Source organism: Megalops cyprinoides, chromosome 25, assembly GCF_013368585.1.
Source record: "Megalops cyprinoides isolate fMegCyp1 chromosome 25, fMegCyp1.pri, whole genome shotgun sequence".
Classification (NCBI taxonomy): domain Eukaryota; kingdom Metazoa; phylum Chordata; class Actinopteri; order Elopiformes; family Megalopidae; genus Megalops; species Megalops cyprinoides.
Genome location: NC_050607.1, coordinates 10599141 through 10616892, shown reverse-complemented (window position 1 = coordinate 10616892; position 17752 = coordinate 10599141). Strand labels below are relative to the sequence as shown.

Here is a 17752-nt window from a genome sequence, read left to right as displayed (position 1 = left end):
AATGGAAATCTTGAACAGAGAACCTATTTTATTTCCCAAAAAGTCTTTGTATTTTGTATGACACTTAATGAAACTTACATTGAGAATAAAGAAAATTTATTTAATGTACAAAATGAAAGGTTATCAATTGATATTTATACCAGTGAATTCAAATGTTCAGTCTTATCAGTTCAGTATCAGTCTCATTCCCCGCCTTCCTTTCAACAGGAGGAATGTTCGAAACCTAGAGAATTGCCAACCATTTTGTTGCCATGTTCAGAAACAGTTTTTGCATCAAAACTGTATTAAAAAATACAAGACTGTATTAAAAAATATTCAGGCTGGCACCCACTCGTACTTTCTGCATAGAATAGAAAAGTTGATTTCATTTAATTTGTTAAATTAGATATAATGTAGATGGTGAAATATCTTCAGGTTCCATGTTAATATTTCTGAAGTGAACACAAGATACTTTATGCAGATTTTAACCAGTGTACACTTTGGAAGTTTACATGAAGTGAAATTAGCCAAGAGTCCCAAAAAACTGTTTAGAAAGTCAAACATCACTCATAATTTCAAAAAATTGAAAAGTCTCAAAAATTCTTACTGCAAGAAGGTATTATTTCTATTCATTGTGTAACTATAATCAAAAATTTCATAATAACTGCTGTTTCATGCACATTAAAATAAATACAATGTTAAAGAAATATTCAGTGGCCAACATGCCTTAGGTGGTTTACAGTGACTTTTTAATTGTTTGCTGCCTTTGGTTATATATATTCATATAAAACAAAGATATCCACGAAGAGAATGCAGGAAGATAATATAAAATGGTGCAACTGAGATTATAATTTCTATAACTGGTCTAATAGGGATAAACTCCTATGACTGGTCCAATATAGATTATAACTGGGATATGCCAGGTCTAATACAGAATAGAATTGGGATAGCTGAATCACATGCAAGTGGAAAAACCTTCATATCAGGGGACTGGTAGTGGCCTCTCCCACACTGTAGCAACATTTTCCTCATTCCATTTTACGAAGGGCGTTGCACAAGATGCCGATCTCACCTGAAAAGAAATGAGACAAATGGGGGGATTGTTTTGCCGATCGGGGACACCTCCCAGAAAACATCCATGGACCCCTTTCCCAACTCTGTGTGGCTTTTAGTGATAAATTCACCCAACCGTGTTTAAATGGTTTCCAGTGCTCTGTCGTTTGTCTTAACTTAAATAGTTGGGGCTAAAGGGGAGGACATGCTATCTGAGCACACCCTGCTGCAGGAAGGTTGCTGCAGAAGTTCAGCGGACTCACCGCTGATGCTGTCGGCCAGGTTGCGGAGTTGCTGAGTGCTGTCCAGAACCTCTATGCTCTGAGTGTAGGCGTTGTAGCGTACCGAGAAAGGCCGGGGAATAGTGGCGGCGAACTTCCTGTTTTTTGGGGCAGAACACAGACAGGAGGACAAGTGACAGAGCGGTCATATAGGCGGGCAAGTTTTCTCTCAGGACCGTAACTTTACTGGCAGCAGTTAACTACTCAAGAAACTCAAGAGTCTTTGGAATGATTTGGAATGGTTTGTCTCACAGCCCCGTATTGTGTTGTTTTAAAGCTGAAAGGCTCCTTGATTTTTGTAGGTTACTTGAAGGAGCCTTTCTTTACTGGGTTTAAATCCAGTTGGTGATTCCTGGCTGTTACTCAGAGCCTGATGGTTTTACCGTTAGATGGTCCTTGGTCCTTGATTATTCGTAATGGCTGTCTGTAAGGAAATTACTGGTGAAAAGCACTGTACCTGACTTTCTCTTTAGCGTCCTCAAAGCTCTCCGCTACAAAGTACGTGGGCTGAAACTCAGTAATGGGGTACTTCTGAACGCAGGTCTTTTCGGGCTCAAATGGCTGGATCTTTGGCTTATCCGACAGACTGTACTGTGGGGAGAGTATAAAACAGAAAGAATTATGATGGTGATCCACCATGATCAATCAGAGACCTGGGATCTGCTGGGAAATTATAACATCATTACAAACTTTCAGGATCAGAAATGAAAAATCGGGAAAACCTCGGTGGAATTCGTATTCCTGCAGGTTACACTCCACCACACACAAAACATATCCATACTCAACTGAGACACATGAGAAAACACCCATACGTGAGAGATACAGGTGTTCACACCAGATGAACCCATGCAGCCCTTAAGCCACCATAGACAAGATAGACTCCAACATTCATGTGGCACCCACACACCTGAAACAGATTCACTGAGACTCATTGAGTCACCTCAGACCCGGGAACGCAGCTGAGAGCTGATGCCTACCTGCAGCTCCCCAAAGGATGACAGTAGTCCGGCTCCGTAGGCCTTGATCTCAGAGCCTTGTTTGCACAAACCAAACTCCACCGTGAACCAGTACACCTGCGGGAGAGACACAGAGGAGGTTTACCATGAGGAAGAGAGGGATGGCATTGATGACCATAATAATAATCATAATCATAGTGACGATGGTGGTGATGAAGTTCCTCTTCTACTCACAGTTGCAAGCTTTTCAATATACTCATCAGGGGCCCCCAGGGAAGCCAAACCAATTTCCTGCCCAGACAAAAAAAAATCCACAGCAGTTGAATTTGCTCCACTGAAAACAGTTTCTATACACAAAGATTTTAAAGCTGTACAACAACCCAGACCACTGCAGTGTTTTCCTGCTGTGTGATTGCCTGTTTCCCCTGGCTTCCTAAAAGTAGCCCGTATGCATTGTCAGGTCTACGTTTCAGACCATACTGTCTATGCTGTGGGTGCCCCGGTGATGGTGGCCACGGTGACTGTGGCTGTGGTAGTGTGTCTCATGCACTGAATAGGTTACCTGGGAGAACTGGGCAAAACTGGGGTCCGCAAACAGAGGCACGTGTCCCAGCAGCTCGTGACAGATGTCCCTGTGAGGGGGGACGGCTTTAGTATACTGTGGAGACGGTCACTGCAGCACCTCATGCTCTGTTTAATCACTCTCCTAGTACCATCATCCCCACCCTTCTTTAATTCTCCTTTCCTTCTTGCTCAGTCGTAAGTTATAATGCAGTTACTGTAAAGTTCAGCAGTGTGTCAGTTGGACTGACCCTTTCTCTTGCCAGTGCAAGTATCCAGCTCTCTCTACATGGTTATGCTGAACAGTCAGAGCTAGATATGAAGCTTTTTTCACCCACAACCCCCCTGCCCCTACTCACGGCTCAGGCGTATACATGGGCTTGGACCCGTGGCGGATGTACTGTGTGGAGTGGAAGACCCGGAACGCCAGTCCTGCCAGGAAGTCCCGTGAGGAGAGCAGCCCAGCTACGGGACGCAGTCTGAACCCCGAACACGCTGAGAGAGAAGTGAGTGACTGAGTGTGTGTGTAACTGAGCCTGTGGGTGAGCATCTGATTGGGTGCAGTTGTGTGTTCTTTTGTTTGTATGTGAGTGTGAGTGTGTGTGTGTTCGTTCCTGTATTTGTGTATGTGAGTGTGTGTCGGTTTGTGTGTGTTTATGCCGAGAGTAGCAGGAAGCAGAGCACTGTTTTTACTCTCTCTAACACAAACAGAATTACCCTACGGCAGTGCTGAAACCGCAAGAATGTGTTGTCCACGTTTTCTCACACTGTGAGTAGCATTGAAAAGGCATTGAAACGGCGTTGTCGCAACGTTGTCGGGGTTCTTACACTGCAGGAAGCGCGAGATTTCCTCCAGCTGGGGGATGTTGTCCTGCCTGTAGCCGCAGTATTTCTCCAGCAGGGGGAACACTCGGTTGTGCTCTCGGCAGGCGTGCGTGGGGTACAGGGTCTTCAGCTCCTGAAACACCACCCCCCACGTCTTCCTCTCGTCCTCCGTGTACTCCACCCTCGGAATGACCTGACCGCTGGACGCGGGAGCGTGCTGTCAGTCACACGGGCACGCGTGCGCACGTACACACGGAGCAACACACGCCCGCTCATTCACATACAGACACAACAGCACACTAATGCGCGCAGATACACACGCAACAGTGTATACACTCACATACACAACACACACAATCATGCATGTAGACACACCCACTACAACACACAGTCACACGCTCACAAACACAGATGCAAACATGACACCACACTTGCACAAGCACGTAACACAGCACACTCATTTGCATACATGTGTAAGAACACACGCGCATACAAGCCTGCTGTCACATACACAGGCATACATGTGGGCTGGGAGAGAATTCTTCTTTATATTATTTATAAGCTCCCATCCCTCTTGAATTTTGATGGGATGCTGATATCTTTACTGCTACAGAATAACACACTACAGTCGGGGGCCAGATGTAACGGTGGGGCCCAGCTCCACTTCTGTATTTGTGTGGAGAGAAAGAGACAATATGACATTCCAGATCCTGTTCGATAGTTACTGTCTGTAGTTGTAGGCGATGTCAGCAAATTCCTTCCTCCTGGCTCTGTACACTGAGTCTGTGAAACCCTGGATCCCAAGACAAAAGCAAATGAAATCAGATCTGAGGATTAACGTTGTTCAGGTGTGGCAGAAAGACCTTTGAGTTTCAACACTATGAGAAATCTGCTCTGTGGAATATGACGTTTCTCTTCCTTACGGGATGGTCAGAGTCCAGCTCTGAGCCGTAGCTCAGGATCTGGTTGGCGAAACGGTCCAGCTCCTGGATGTGCCTGGGAAACCATGGCACTGCAGACACGAGGGAGAGATTATATCACCACTGGGTCCTCCTGGGATTATCACTGAGTTTCTGCAGAGGTGACATCACTACCCTGGCCAGTGGGAATATCACTGAGTCTCAGTGAACATGACATCACCACCCTGGCCAGTGCAAATTTCACTACTGTCAGACAGTGAAAATGGTAGAATAGTGTCAATATCATGTTTTAGTTACTACAGTGGCATTACTACTGAATGGCAACAACAGAGTCGGAATAGTAGTAGAAGATTAGTACTACAGAAATGCTAGTCATTATAATTGTGACAATAGTAGTAACCATAGTAACAGCAGCCATACAACAGCAGAAGTAGTAAAAAGTGTGCTGAGAATAATACCACCATGCTCCACCATGTCCCCCCCTGACTGGACGCACCTGTGTCCCCCTTCTTGCTGCGGGAGAGCTCGTGCACGTGCCCGCTGATCTGGGTGCGGAGCCCGTCGATGACCTCGTCCAGCGCCTTGGCGTAGGTGGTGTCCACGCTGACGAAGAACTCGTACTCCTCCTTGTTCAGGCGCGATGGGCGCGACTCGATGTGCATCAGGTTGATGCCCTTGTCCTGCGGCGCGCGGAGATAATGCCAGTGACCGTCAGACCGACCGTGGTTTTATTAGATTTTATTTTATTTTATTTTATTTATCTGCTTCCTGTGTCCTAAACAGACCAGCATGCACTGGCATCTTTTCCATCCATTCCAGCCTTCCTTGTTTGAGCATTTTCCCTCTTTAATGTGTGAGTCTGGAAAGCTTCTCTAAAGATTGGGCCGGTATACCAATAGGAACAACCAGAATGACACACTACAACAGAGGAAGAGTCAGATGACCAGAGAGACAAATAGAGAACGGACCACAGAACAACAGCAGAAGGTCAAACAGGATCAAGAAACGTTTAAATTGGAACAAAAATACTGATGTAAAGAGGAACAACTGATTAGTGAAAAGGCTGTGAATCCATTGCAAATCTGGAGTGGCAAGATGCCCTGGCAGCGCTATCAAATCAAAATGTTTCTTCCTTGTACCACAGCCATCTCCCAGTGTCATATCGCCAAGCCGAATCCAAACCTACAAGTAACCCCCCCCCCCCCCCAAATCATCCTGTTCACAAGCAAACAAACAGAAGGATCAGAGAGGAAAAAATTTAACAAAAAGATATGCTGTTCTTTCTTTCGCCACTTGAGGGCGCAAAAGACAATTGGATGAATAGCTACAATCGCAAGCAGGTCTGTTTCACAAGACGCTGTGGAGCTCAACGTGTCACAGACCAAACCGCAGGACCCAGCTTGTGACAGCTTAGGTTGATTAATTCAACAAATTAATTGTGTGGTCTTGACAGTCTCTGATATATAATGTTTTCTGCCTTATCGACTTTCTGTGTGCTGTGAAATCCACCAAATAAGGTTTACAGCCGTAGGAGAGGAAATCAGAACTCAGGAATAATTGTTATTGGCTATAAAGAGGTGTTTTGCTGTTATTGTCGTAAAGCTAGCAGAGGGAGTGAAATAACTGCTCAAAGCTATAGGTCCTTTCAGGAGGCGGATGGTGAGCGTTGTGGGGTCACATGACCCGCTCCATCTGGAGCTCATTTGTCCAGCCCACAGGCTTTATGGAGTCTGGATATGAATACCATATGGGCACAGGCGGTGCTTACAAAACAATATGTTTGTGATTCTATCTGTGTCTCTAGAGTCTCTGTGCTTCTGTAAACAGGGTGTTATTGTGTCCCAGTGTCGGGGTCACTGAGGTCGGGGAACTGCTGAGTCTCAGTGGCCCTGACCTTGAACAGGTGTTAAGTCCCTGTGCCACTGAGTCTCTGAGTTCCTGAGTCTCAGTGCATCCGTGTCTTTGGAGCTGCTGGGTCTTAGTGCTCAAGTCTGAGGAGGTTCTAAGATTCAGGTGAAGCGTAATTGGAGTCCTGCCATGTATACAGACACATGGACACAACCGCTGAACTGACCGGGCAGGTTCACATGACCTGTAACTGGATGGGCCAGAAATCACACAGCTGCTGAGTTTGTATGAGGGAACAAGTTTCAGTATTCCACACTAAAACACGAGGAGGACTGGGAAATGCTGGCATCTCCTGCCATATCTGCGGAAGTTAGAAGACAGCTGAACATGCTAAAATGTTCCCAATGTCCCCAAGAATTCTTTTGGGTCATTACTGTTGTGAGTTGTGATTTTGGGAAGACATTCCTCTTTTGGATTGGTCGGTTGTCTGGCACTCCTTCCAATAAGGGCACAGAGAATGCAGATAGTATGGTGGTCCGTGCTTTTTCCCCCTGCATCTCTGTGGGGGTTCTGTGACCACTACCATGTGTTATGGTGAAGAGAATTTGCGAATGCGGTCCGCTTCTAAGAAAGGGTGGGTCTGAGAGGCCGGGGAATGGGATTGGATGAGAGTTGGCTGGCTGGGGTGTGAGAGTTTTTTGGGGGGAGAACGAGGGGTGGAGGAGGGGGTGGAGTGGGACCATGGATGCTCATAGGCCCAGCAGAGCCCTTTAATGTTTACGGTGAGGCTGCGAGGGTGGCGCTTGGCAGACTCGGTATTGATCTGTGAGGGGGATGCCTGACCTTGACCCCCCCGAACATTTACTACTGGAAGACCAAACACATGGTGAACACAAGCACTTATGCACTGACACCAGTTCTTCCTCACACACACACACACACACACACACACAAACACACGCACACAAACATACACACACACAAACACACACACACAAAAACATCCACACACATACACACACACACACAAACACACACACACAAAAACATCCACACACACAAACATACATACATACATACACACACACACACACCACTATACAGTGAACTGAGACACAGTCAGACAGTCATGTCACACAAAGCAAAGTTGGTCAAACAGATATGGTCATATGAACTGGAAAATCAGAGGGAGAAATTGTTAATAGTTTAGCAGAGGCGGAGCGCACCAGCCAGTGACACAAACATTAGCACGCCGCGGGGCATGTAGACCGAGAACCGGACAGAACACAAAAACATGACATTCTTAGATAAAAATCCGACCTTTTGGAAGCTGGACAGCAAACACAGGTCGGTTTGGTGCAACGCTCGTCGGCAAACAGCTATTTAAACAGAAGTTAGAAGTCACGTGACTGACTTGCGCCAGAATAAACTTCACACTGGCATGGGGGCTCAAAGAGGAGGGAACACTGGCAAGCGGCATGTGCCACCAGGTCACCTGAGAGGGAGCTTAGCAGAGATTCCTCAGAAAGAGATTTCCACACAAAGAATCTGCCGTTGTGGCATTCGTTAACAAAAGATATGTGAGGGGGGAAATGTGATGTTAAGAGGTAACTGGTGTCATATTTGGCTTGGAGCTCAAGGGTGGTGTTGCAGACATGATAGAGCAAGGTTGACCCCCTGTAGATATTAGAACAGGAGAGAACATATTGGAGTTGTGGAGGAGGGGAGAAAGCGGGATGATGGAGAGAGTGAGGAGGAGGGGTGAAGGAGAGGAGCTGAGACATGATTGCAGAAATGAGTTGTAGCCAGTTTGGTGACTGTGCACAGGACCTGTCTGAAAACTGCCACAGCTGATATCTTTTAAAAACTCCCAGCAGACTGAACAGAGAGAGCATGGAAAACTATGATTCTGACTGTGCCTCGACTTGCTTTATCACCGAAAGAGCACTGTACAGATCATGTGACCCTGTGACACCTGTCTCATTGAAGTGTCAAAATCATTAGTACAACTTGTCACGGACTGTGTATTGCATGTCTATGGTTTCTGACGGATAAGTCACTCAAATTTCTGACTGACTTTAGCCTTTCTCCACCCTTTGCACCATGTCAAGCTTATAGCCATATCAGCAGCTAATCTCTCCCAAACTGCCGCACATATAATGCCACTATGGCTAATCTGCTTCAAAGCCTCAACTACTTATATTTCTGTGGCTAGTCTGTGACAGTCTCTAACACTAATACCCTCAAACAATGACGCTGTAAGCCTCAATGAAGAGAGTACTTTGCAGTACAGGATTTGTGAGAGCTGCCAGAGATTACTGGAGTGATTGAGGAGTCGGGGAGAGATGTGGATGCATGTGTTTCAAACTACTCTGCGAGACATATTTTTAAAGAGACGTTACCCATTTATTCCGTTTCCATATGGTTGATTACGCAATGTTTCCCCACCCTCTCTGCAGGTGATACACACTGTGTTAAACTCAAACCACTATCAGACCCCTTTCTCTGTCCTCTTGTAATTCAGTGTAGCCTGAGAGCTACCAGAGAGCTACCACACACACACACACACACACACACTGGAATGGAAGAATGACTGGAGAAGGAATCAGAATCAGAATATGGGGATCTAGGACAGTGAATGAGTTTGGAACATGCCATCGGTGAAAATGAAGTGACCGATGCACATGGAAAGAAGATACTAGAAAGGCAGTCTGCCTGTGAGGTGTGCTGTGATCGAGGGTGAACACAAGTAACCTCCATAATTTACTGCAGCGTTCAAAAAGCACCACGACAGCACTTATTCAGTAAAAGCATGAAGTGTTAGATTTACTCTGTGTCTTCTGGAGCGATTGAATGGAGCAAAGGGAGCAGCTTGCACTGCTGACTGCTTTCCTCTGTAACCTGTACACACTAAAAGTGTCTGTGGATTTAGTGTTTGTCGCGGATGGACTGGTGAGAAGGTCTAGTGGTTATTAGGTCTGACCATGAGAGCATGTGTTGAATGTTTATATGAAAAGGGTCCTATAATGTATAGGTTCTGTTATGATACTTAATCAATCAAGTCCTTCATGCTTGACTGTGATACTCACAGAACGAACATGTTCCTATCAGCGTGACAATCAAAGTGGGACCGTGTTCTGATCAGGATGATAATCTCAGCAGAAACATGCCCGTGTCGTTGTGATAATCACAGCAGGAACATGTTCCCGTCGAGGTGATAATCACAACAGGAACACGTTGACAAGCAGAGGGAGCATATGTTCCTATGGGAGTGATATTCACAGTAGGATGCTCCTATAAGTGTTCCTGCATGTTCCTACCAAGGCCGCACTCAGTCTCAGGCCTGGCAGTTCTCCCTGCTGCTGTCAAACAATGCCAGGACATCTGGCCTGCATTGAGAGCCGTCTGTCTCATCAAAGATGCTGTATTAATAAAACCTTTCCACCATGCAAAAGGAAGCATTCCAGCTCTGCAGGAAACTATCGTGTCTCCTCAAAACAGATGTCCTCCTTCTGACGGAGTGCTGGTGGTAAAGTCCTCTCAGTTTACCTCTCTCATCCCTGCCTGCAGTCTCTCTCCCACACAATCACCTTGTCTGAAGTCAGCGAATGACATGACAAGTCGCTCACCATTGGTCAATAGCACCAAGTCGTTTATACCTAGGTATGGACAATTCACTTTGATGAAAATAACACTTCAAGAGAAGCCATTGCTGACTTTCTCAGTCATGTGAGCTCACAGATGATGGGTTTGTCTGTGACAATGAGAAATCATTGAAAAAAATCACACTAGTGTATCTGTGATTTGTCCAAACCTGCAGACAGTACAAACAGTAGTTTTTGTGGCTCTTGTTTCTTGGGTCTTGCTGTGTATGTAGACATGTTTAACTGTATAAATGTATATGCTTGTGTGTGTGTGCGTGTGTGTGTCTGCACAGGAGAACTAACCTCAAACAGTCTCAGGGCTTTGGCCAGTGCCCCCACTTCCTCCTTCAGGGAGAAGATGCAGGACAGCACCCCCACCTTGTTGGTCTGCTCCTCCAGGTACATTGAGTCCTGCCAGGTGACAGAACAGAGAGATAGAGGGTCATCACCTCTGGCTTTCTGTCCTCGTCTGTACCAATTCACGCTTGCTGAGGGGTGTTCACCCTCTATCTATAATCGTGCTGATGAACTCTAGGTGGCATTCTGAGGTGCTCTGCTCTCCCTGCTTTCTCCAGCTCATTTCAGCACTCAGTGAACCTGACCCTCATAGTTTCATCCACCCTGCTGAAATCCTGTTTACTGTCACTTCGATGCAGGTCCGTTGCCGTGCTGTACTCCCAGCCCAGACATGCGCCCCGCCACCCTTCAAATCGAAAATGCCGAGAGGCGTGGCACGACACGAGGTGGGGGACATCTGGACTGAAGGTGTGGTGCCCAACAGCTGCCAGTGAGGTTTGTGGGGAATGTGGAGCCATGCTGAGGTTACATGGCAACAAAAGGCTTGCTCTAATCATCGTGAATGGGACTGCGTTGCTTTTCTCATTGAGTGGTCAGCACGCACAGCGCTGATTGCCCGGGGTGCTGGACCGTCACTGACTCATTGGCAGCGCACTGAAGTGTTTGATGAGGGACGTGAATCCAGCACACTCCTTCTTTGGGTATCTCAGCACTCAGGATAGGATGGGCTTGCCGGCTGTGATTAGATGCAGATCTGCATGGAAGGCGCTCTAAACCTGAACCTGCTGCAGCACAGTGACCTTTAACCTCATCAAATCGCTGCAGCCATAAACTTGTCTGTCTCTCCGTCTCTTCTTCTCTCAGTCTTACAACTGAGGATGCACTGAGGGGCTGCCAAAATTAAACTGTGTGTTTTAGGCGGGGAGGGTGGGGGCTGGTGTAAAAAAAAAAAAAAACTCATGACATCAATCACACTTACATTCCTGTGTACTTATCCTACAGGTCAGAGTCAGCACACCTTTAATCTTTCACCTTTGTCCTCTGATCAGATCTTTAGAAAAAGCCCCTTACTCTTCTGGCTGAAGTAAGAAAGCCACATTCTTTACACTAAGGCTCTTAATACTACACAGTCTTCTTCTTTTTCCTCAGTTAAAGGAGTAGCACTGACAGTGGTAATCATAACAATCCAGCAAACTGCAGGCAGGGGGCGTAGAGTTTGCATTTCTTTAATGCTGCTTTTGATTGTTTTACTTGATTAAGAACCCAGCTGATTTCAATAAAGACAAACCATGAGCAATTAACTTTTTTTCGTAGTCCGATTTAGTGCCTCTGTTTTGTGCGCTGCAGGTGAAACCTGCTTAGATATACCTGGGAGAAAACTACTTTTAAATGAATGGAAAAAAAATTCTCTTGGCAAAAAAGTTATCTTGTCTAACTCTCTTTGCTAACGGTTTTTAATGCAAGGTGCACAAGCGTTGCGTTTTCCGGTTAGAAAGAGTTATGTAAAGAGGAATCAGCGGCTGTTGAGCGATCCAAACTAAAACTAGCAAACGCATTCAAAATGGGCTCAGGACCACTATGGGATCAAAGGTGGGTTATCTCGCTCCCCTGTTTGAAGCTCGCAAGTTACTACGGAGCATTATTGGTTACCTTGGCTAGGTACCTTCCACAAAGGCAGAACGCATGGCACTCGCGGGATAAAACGCGTGCATATTGAGTGGGTAATCTTTGATTAATCGATTATACAACGCAGACGCAACAACAGTGAAAGCCCAGAGATCACGAGCAGGCGAGGTAAGCGATGGATTTTATTTGTCTATTCAGTCGTTGTTCGTGTGTGAAAGTCGTTACAATAAAGATTCCTCTTTGGACTGCCTGGAGGGTGGTTCGTCCGGCTGAGGTTTCCCGTAATGTGCCAACTGGACAAAGACCAAAAGCGCAGCTGTGCGTTTTTTTTAAAGTTGTATTGAGAGCCGATAAATAGTACTCGATATATATATATATATATATATATATATATATATATATATATATATATATATATATATATATATATATATATATATATATATATTTGAGTTGTTCCTTTTAGTAATTGATACTTTGCAGGTAAGGTGCATGAAACTGATTGAATTGCTGTTAACGTCTGATTTGGTATCTGCAGCCTTCTCATTTAAAATTACCCGTTACTTATCAAATTAAGACTACAGGAAGGATGTGTGGCACGTTATGTAAACACATAATAACTGACATTAATGTCATGAATATACGTTGCTACACCTCTGTAGTACGGGAACACGTGTACAGTAAGCTTGTTGATGGTGTATTTGTAATAAGTGCATTGTTAAAAGTTCAGCTCCTTTTCCTCGTGGTGTTCATTATAAAGAGGTAACAATGCCATGCGGGCATCTGCTGACTGCTGAGAATATTCCAGTTCGGGACAGCGCTTCGACCTGCAAAATGATGTAATCCACTGTTCTCTCCTGTATCACTGAAACTATAGTTTGAACTGAAACCACCACTATTAACAGCATCACAAAAAGTTTTCATTTCAAAAAATAAATAATATAAAATGATAGATACACCGTTAAAACGTGAAAACAATTTACAATTCTATATTATATTATATTATATTATAATTTGCAACACATTATTCACTCTAAATAACAATAATCACCTGTGTGCCATTCTCTCCATTCTTTTTACGGAATGTTGCGTCCATTGTCTTTAGCTCGCGTTTCTGTGATGATGTTCAATTGATGCGCTCCGCTACCAGTTTGTTTGTGTGGCGCTACCCAAATTCCTGGTATATAAGTGGGACCACGTGATACCACACCCCCTTCACTCAATGGGCCCACGGTCTGGATCCCTGTCACGCGACGCACTTGGGCCACAGTTGTTGCCAAATCGGCACATCTGGCTCTAATCGTCAGGGGTTGTCTGTTTAAAATGAATTCCTCCACGAACCGTTTTCTGTTGCCAAACTACACAACTCGAATACCACTTCTTGTTTTGTGGCTGCAGGTAATAGTCAGGTAAGAGAATGCACCCTAATTCCCTTAATAATTATAATTGTAACAATTTATACAGTGTGGAAAATAAAACAACTAAGTGTCCATGTGATTAGAAATGGCAGTTTTATCAGACAGTTAGATCAAATAATTAATAACAAGAATATATCTACCGAAAGTCAGCGTTTACAAGGGAGTCTTGCGTAATCATGCCTGGATGCGGGCGCGACCGTTATACGGTGTGTACTGACTGAGGCAAGAACGATGAACAGCTGTCGCGATTTAGCGCCACAAAGAGGCGACATAAAACAAAAAGCATTCATCTGCAGAGGAAGAGATTTCTACTACATAAATCCACACGCATGCACGCAGATTTAAAGACCCTTATGAAAAAGATCTCTGTGCTGCTCTGTTCATTGCGAGCTCATTGCATTGCAAACCAACAACACTAGGTGGCAGTGTATGTCACCTTTTAAATAACACTTGTTGAAGTTCGTTTTAGAAGAGGCCTGGTACATTTTTTGTGGATGGATAATATATAAAGGGGAAATATTGGATATTGAAACCATACTGATATGCGATCATTATAACACAAATATTCAATTTATGTTTTACCTTTTATGTTAAATAAGTGACAAAAGTACACACTGCTTTGAAAATGTGCAACTATTAACCTGTTAAAAACTAAAAACTAGATGGGTACTTTGATAACCGGCAAATGACAGTTACATTTGTGCAACGTCGTGTGATAACACGCAGGGCTGTCGAAGTGTCTTAACGTTACGCCTATGCGTTAAAAGCTACTGGTAATTTTGCACGACTATGGCACTTTAAGTGAACGACGAGGCGTTGCATCTTCCGTTCTGTTAATTTCCATATCAACTCTCGCCTGTGCTACTACATAAGTCGTTCATGCATTTTCCAACAGTGATATGCCATTGTTTCCTACCCATCGTCAGGTGGCGCCAATGCACTGTTTTAACTGGCTGCGCCTGTTTCAACAAGTGGTTGGCGAGTCTCCACACGCACAATGCCGCAGAGGCATTTAATGATGTATTCCGGGGACAGGGAATCCCGCTAGCGCACACCTGGACTCACACCTGCCGCTCCTCTTTACTGGTTAAGTAAACTCCTTAAGTACCTTCCAAGGTAGTGCGTTAGCGGCCTTTCTGTTCCGACTGTTTGATTAACACACATAATGGCACCTTTATTGAAAGAAAAAAAAAATCCTAACCAATTCAGCTGAACGGTTCCCTTAATACCTCCCTCTGTGGACGTCGGGTCAAGTCAATCTAAATGTGAAGTTTCTAGTTGCTGCCCCTCCCTAGCTAACAAAATATATAAAATGACCAATTAAAGAGTCTTTATAAATCCATGAAGAATTAATTGGCTACTTTATGTCCTTCTGTCCGACCACTTCTGTCTCCCTTGCACTTGTCAGCCAATACCGGAAATATTAAGTATTCATATTTTAGCAGAATAGCCTAAATATGACGTCCTTCTTTGACTGGTAACATGTAGGGGTGTTCTAGAAGCTAGCAGACACATGATAGCGTAAAGGGGACCCACGCAGCCTGCAGTCCTGCCCTCCCGGCTTGCCCTCACATCTACTCCAGCGATGTCCACCTTCTGGAACAGTCATCCTTAGTATGTCTAACTACACTGCAATTTATTACATATCTTAGCATATATCAGATAGTCAGCCATAGAAAAAAAAACAACACTGGATGAATATTTTAACATCCACACTTCCTCAAATTTAGCTGCAATGGACGACCTGGACCATTGTGAGAAAACGTGCTAACGGATTTCCGGGGGAAAAAAATCGACTAAAGCGGTTCAAAAATGTGGATCAATTAGAAATTACTGGTTTGCTTATTTGGTTTAATCAGTCGCTTTTGTGATAGATCAACAACGACAGCGCACTAGCAGGCGCTCGAAATAGACGCGATTAAAAGTAGTGTACCAATGATTCTTAATACCATACAGATTGAATCTGCTCACCAAGCGAGATTTATTAACTGGACAGGCAGACCACACCGAGTTTTTATTTCTCATTCACCATCGGCAAAATCAAACTTTTCGGAAAGCGGGAGAGAAAAAAAGCCGAAGTGTTTGTACACAAACTGCAGCGTCCACTTGTCATATAAATTATAACAGCAAGCGATGACTGGACCCGTCCGAACAGAGCCTTCTCTCTCTGCGGCTCCAAGACCAAGAAGAAGAAAGAGTCTTTACAAAGCACTAATTGGACTTCGGGACAGCGCTGACAGGGCGCGTAGATAGGTTTCAGAAAGCCCCGGGATGGCGAGGGAGAGGGGGGGAGAATGAATAGAACCCACGCTTCTTTTGTAAGCTGTCTTGTTGCGCCAAAAAAGACGAAAAAAAAGTAAAGTTGGAGGGTGCAGAGGTGGAAGAGGGTCTTCAGTGTTGCCCTGGACTTGAATATTAGAGCCAACAGGGAAGCCTTGCGCTATTTATTGCATTTTCCTCTCCCTCTTCCACGCATTAATTACTGCAGCGAGGAGAGTTTTGTTTAGAGTAAAAGACCTTTTTTTTCTACATTAAAAACGACGATTGTCGAAGGACTCCACGTGTCACCTGCTGTGACAAAACCTTTGCAAGTCGTACACAAAAATGCTTAAAATGCAGGGCTTATGAGTGCGATTCACCACTCCGTTTAGTGTTTGCCCTTATAGTGATTAGTTCTAGCAGAAGCAGAAAACCCATAATGCAAGATAAAGAACTGGTCAGCAAACCCTCCGGTGTAATAACAGCAAGTGACTCTGATCGGCCCTTCATGGCAGAGGAGAGCTGTCCTTCAGCACTACTGAGGGAAGTTTCGAACACAAACAGGTGAATGTAAAAAACTCTTCTTTTGTCTCTTATCTTGCATTGGCAAAACATATGTCCACTTCATAATATAGAATGGAAAACGTTTTTATTACTGTAAATCTGGTTCTGGACTTTGAGGATAAAGGTAACTTCTGGTGTGTACTGCAGGGTAGTTCAGGAATGTTGATATAATATTGCAATACCCAGCACTGAAGACTCGAAACAAACCTGAAACTATCAGCTCCTCACATTTGCTATTCAACTTTGTTGCATTGCACAAAGCGTCGTGCTCAGGGATTTGGTCATGCAGCACTTAATAGTGTTGACTCCTTTTGTGACTTTTTGTTTGTGATGTACTCTGCCTCACTTGTAAGTCGCTTTGGATAGAAGCGTCTGCCGAACGAATAAGTGTAAATGAATGTCGTTCGTATTCGATCATGCACATTTTTTGGATCTCACATGTATCGGGGAAATGAACATTTCTGACAACACGCGCACACTTTGTGGGACCAAATATGACTTCTGTTGGAAAGCTGAACGCAGGTCCCAGCTGAGCTTTGATGACTGCTGTTTATTCAGTGGCTGGCGTGGCACGCGCCCGGCGCACGCATTGCTGCAGCATTCGAAGCACAAGGTGAATACAACTAGCGCGTGGAGGCGTGGTCAGGTCCAACGCTTGGGGGCTGCCAATGTATTGAAAAACCCTGCAGCTGCCAGTTCACATCATTTCGCGCAGTTTTTGGGAAGAGTGCAAGACTAGAGAGCCGACCAGACTGCGTATAAAAACGGCAAAAGTGTGTGCATTTCCTACACGCGAATGCCACGAGCTGGGCTCGCTGCCTTAAAGCAATTCAAAGAGGTCTGTGGGTTTCTTTCTTTCATTACTATTTTCTCTCAACGCTCACTGCCAATGGATATCACTGCCAAGATGGAAATAAGCATTTGCCAGCAGCAGCTCGTGCCGCCGGCTTGCTTCTTTGCCGCTGCAGCACAGAATATCCAACTCAGTCCTACCGACAGCCAGAGCAGCGGCAAATCTGCCTCCAAGCAGACTAAAGGACAGCGCTCCTCATCGCCCGAGTTGCTCAGATGCAAGAGGAGGCTGAACTTCGCGGGGTTCGGGTACAGTCTGCCCCAGCAGCAGCCGCACGCAGTGGCCAGACGGAACGAGAGAGAACGGAACCGGGTGAAGCTGGTCAACAACGGCTTTGCCACGCTTCGGGAGCACGTTCCCAACGGCACAGCCAACAAGAAAATGAGCAAAGTGGAGACCTTGCGCTCGGCCGTGGAGTACATCCGTGCGCTTCAGCAGCTCCTGGATGAGCATGACGCTGTCAGCGCGGCGTTTCAGTCCGGGGTCCTCTCGCCCTCGATCCCACAGAACTGTTCCAACGACATGAACTCAATGGCGGGCTCTCCCGTTTCCTCTTACTTCTCGGACGAAGGATCGTATGACCCGCTTAGCCCTGAGGAACAGGAGTTGTTGGACTTCACCACCTGGTTCTGAGCTCTGGTCCGTGTTATCTTTTAGCGATCATTTTT

The 17752-nt window shown here is 45.2% G+C and overlaps 2 protein-coding genes and 1 long non-coding RNA gene across 3 annotated transcripts in view; 2 read left to right on the top strand and 1 right to left on the bottom strand.

The window, feature by feature from the left end:
- Positions 1-688: 688 nt before the first annotated feature.
- Positions 689-13128, bottom strand: LOC118771876 (phenylalanine-4-hydroxylase-like). Its single transcript, XM_036520011.1, has 13 exons — positions 13042-13128; positions 10371-10478; positions 5072-5255; positions 4579-4667; positions 4381-4448; positions 3659-3855; positions 3190-3325; positions 2832-2901; positions 2504-2560; positions 2291-2386; positions 1771-1904; positions 1296-1411; positions 689-1051 (listed from the first exon to the last, which is right to left on the bottom strand). Exons 1-13 carry the CDS (start codon positions 13084-13086, stop codon positions 1008-1010), a joined length of 1344 nt encoding a protein of 447 aa, XP_036375904.1. The 5' UTR covers positions 13087-13128; the 3' UTR covers positions 689-1007.
- The window catches only part of LOC118771878, a 25839-nt gene continuing 20126 nt past the window's right edge, over positions 12040-17752 (top strand). The window contains exon 1 of the long non-coding RNA XR_005004630.1: positions 12040-12158. This is a non-coding gene — a long non-coding RNA (uncharacterized LOC118771878). The remainder of the gene's footprint in view (positions 12159-17752) is intronic.
- The window catches only part of LOC118771877 (achaete-scute homolog 1a-like), a 1131-nt gene continuing 409 nt past the window's right edge, over positions 17031-17752 (top strand). The window contains exon 1 of the mRNA XM_036520012.1: positions 17031-17723. Coding sequence (XP_036375905.1) covers positions 17121-17717 — 597 coding nt within the window. The 5' untranslated portion in view covers positions 17031-17120 and the 3' untranslated portion in view covers positions 17718-17723. The remainder of the gene's footprint in view (positions 17724-17752) is intronic.

What these genes read in the sequence shown, in the direction of transcription:
- LOC118771876 (XM_036520011.1), bottom strand. Translation starts at nt 13,086, where the DNA reads ATGGACGCAACATTCCGTAAAAAGAATGGAGAGAATGGCACACAG. An exon ending in AAGCCCTGAGACTGTTTGAG is followed by an intron (nt 5,256 to 10,370) that starts GTTAGTTCTCCT and finishes CGCGCGCCGCAG; the next exon opens with GACAAGGGCATCAACCTGAT. An exon ending in ATATTGAAAAGCTTGCAACT is followed by an intron (nt 2,387 to 2,503) that starts GTGAGTAGAAGA and finishes TCTCTCCCGCAG; the next exon opens with GTGTACTGGTTCACGGTGGA.